General features: G+C 43.5%; 1 protein-coding gene across 1 annotated transcript; it reads left to right on the top strand.

Annotated features, from left to right (window-relative positions):
- Positions 1 to 1,286: 1,286 nt before the first annotated feature.
- On the top strand, positions 1,287 to 1,967 carry LOC307057154 (nuclear envelope integral membrane protein 1-like; the record flags this gene model as incomplete). The annotated part of the gene is made up of 1 exon (XM_079710212.1): positions 1,287 to 1,967. One exon carries the CDS (start codon positions 1,287 to 1,289, stop codon positions 1,965 to 1,967), a length of 681 nt encoding a protein of 226 aa, XP_079566338.1.
- Between the last annotated feature and the right edge of the window lie 897 nt (positions 1,968 to 2,864).

Genomic DNA, 2,864 nt, shown 5'->3' with positions numbered 1-2,864 from the left:
TTTTGTACCTTGGAGGGTCCCGGAGGGTCCTGCTCATTTTCAGTCCCCCCTTTTCTTTGATACTCCTCAATCCTGATTGGAACAGAAAGAGAATAGTTTTAGATAGAGAGGTTAATCATAAGAGAAACTCAGTTTTAGGGGGACTCGGTTTCACAACTTTAGACTCTACTTCCACTGCCCCCCTCCCTGTGTCCCCATACATCAGCAACGTAAGAAAGTGACCCTTCTTTCCGGCTTCTTGGACTGTTGTGCTCTGGTTATATCTGGGTATGGGTGGTAGGCTGATTAATAGCCCAACTCTTCCTGCCTCCCTGTAGGCACCCCTCCCACCCTACCTCTAGGCTCGGCCATGTGACTTTCTTTGGCCTAAGGGTTAAGAGCTAACTTGACAAAGCAGAGGCTTAAAAGTTCTACATGTTCCTGCTTGCCCTCTTACACAATTGGGCCCTCTTTCTCAGACTTGGGCCACCACCTTGAGAACATGACTGAGCTAGCCTGCTCTAGGAAGGTGAGTGTGACATGTGCATAGAACTGTCATCAGCTGAGGCCATTATAGACCAGCCAGCCCTTTAGCCAACTGAAATCAAGCAGGACCCTATGGGGCCCTCCCAGGTACAAAAGCCTGTTCCCTGTTTCTTGTTTATAGGACCAAGGCTTCAGCCTCCTAGACCTTCCCTGAGTTCCAGAGAGCAGATTCAAACAGTTACTCATTAAGGAAGTGAAGGAATGAAGAAACAAAGGAAAAGCAGTCCAGAAACAGTAGTTCAGTGATAGGGAGGGACCCCTAGTTCCTCCTCAAGGGGTATACATAACAATGTATCTTTGAGTTTTTCTACAGGAATTAAGGCCCCCACCCAGGTGGAGGGTGGTAACTTCAGGTTGAGCACAAGATTCCTGGAATACCACCCTGTTACTTCACCCACCAACCAATCAGAAGAAAGTCACACAGCCTGCAGCCCTCACCCCACATTTTGCCTTTAAAACTCTTCCCTGAAAACCATTGGGGAGTTTAGGTCTTTTGAGTACAAGCCCCCTGTTCTCCTTGTTTGGCCTTTGCAATAAATCTTTCTCTGCTCCAAACTCCAACATTTTGGTTTGTTTGGCCTCACCTGATGTTGGCTACATGAATGTAGGTTTAACAACACAACCAGCCAATTGACCACAGGTGCACAAGCAAGACGAGCCCAGATCAGCAGAACCACCCAGCTGACCCACCAACTCAAAAGCAGTAAATAGTTGTTGTTTTAAGCCATTAAGTTTTGTGATAGAGGTGGCGTGAGGAGACCATGGCGGGAGGAATGAAAGTGGCGGTCTTATCTGCAGTTGGTGCCGGGCCCTGGAGCTGGGGGGCCGGGGGCGGTGGTGCAGTGCGACTGCTCCTGGTCCTCTCCGGCTGCTTGGTCTGCGGCTCAGCCGGAATTGATTTAAACGTGGTCATGCTTCAGGAATCCAGAGTTTATTATATGAATACCAGTCAACAATCCTGTTATAAAAATGTGCTTATCCCAAAGTGGCATGATATATGGACACAGATACAGATTCGGGTAAATAGTTCCAAACTGGTCCGAGTCACCCAGGTGGAGAATGAGGAGAAACTGAAGGAGCTAGAGCAGTTTAGTATCTGGAACTTTTTTTCCTCCTTTTTAAAAGAGAAATTGAATGACACCTATGTTAACGTGGGTCTATACAGCACAAAAACCTGCCTCAAAGTTGAGATTATAGAAGAAGACACCAAGTACAGTGTCACTGTGACCCGGAGATTTGACCCCAAACTCTTCCTCATTTTTCTCCTTGGACTTATTCTATTTTTTTGTGGTGACTTGCTGAGCAGAAGTCAAATCTTCTACTATTGCACTGGGATGAGTGTGGGAATTGTGGCCTCTTTACTAATCATCATTTTTATGCTGTCCAAGTTTATGCCCAAGAAAAGTCCCATTTACATTATCCTGGTAGGAGGCTGGTCCTGAAAAATAAAATTTAAAAAAAAAAAAAGTTTTGTGATAGTTTATTACACAAGCAACAGTTGACTGATATGGTGGGGAAGATAAATCTCACACCTAAATTAATAGAGAGCCATCCTATTTCTCACAAAATTGAGCTTCATGAACTTATAAGTTGGATGAGGCCATTTTCTTTTTCCAGAAAATACAATTCTGAATCTTCTGACATTCAAGTGAGTATTCTCTTAAAACCCCCAAATTCTACCCCTTTAAGGATGAAAGTCAGAGATGACAGTCATTGACCTGGAAAAGTTTAAGCAAAACCTTAATACGACTCCTCAGTCATCAGATATGAGTAAAATTACTTCAAGGCCAATGGAGTTTGCATTTGGGTCAGAAGATTCTGGTATCTCTTAAGTGGTACAGATTGATACCATTAGCTTGTGAACCATGAAATTGGTATCTCCTCTCTGATATTTTTGATCTAGCATTATAAGCTGACTTCACTATTTCAATTCAAGTGTGAATACTTCTGTGATTAAAAAAAGAGAAAGACACTGGAGGGAAAAAACCACAGAAGAATAAATGCCGGTCAGAAAAGAAGATGAAGCCAGTGCCAACAGTGAAGAGAGCACAGTGAGTCCTGGAGGCCCTTGGAAACCACACCTGGTAGTGAGGACCGAGGAATCATCAGGGCCAAGGTCAGAGAACCACTCCAGCAAACACATGGCAGTGAATTAAATTATCTTTTGAATGAAAATATTCCTGGAGTCAATTAGAGCTGGACCAAGTCCTGACTCATAACTGAATATGGGAAATGATTTGTGGCTGCAGTTTATATTGATAAAGAAACAATATGTGATACAGGCTCTTTCTTTAAAATGCAGGTTCTTTGGCATTTGATTCAAATACATACCAAATTTT

Source organism: Hyperoodon ampullatus (assembly GCF_949752795.1).
Source record: "Hyperoodon ampullatus genome assembly, chromosome: 8".
In the NCBI taxonomy this organism is placed as follows: Eukaryota; Metazoa; Chordata; class Mammalia; order Artiodactyla; family Ziphiidae; genus Hyperoodon; species Hyperoodon ampullatus.
This window is presented reverse-complemented; position numbering and strand designations above follow the sequence as displayed.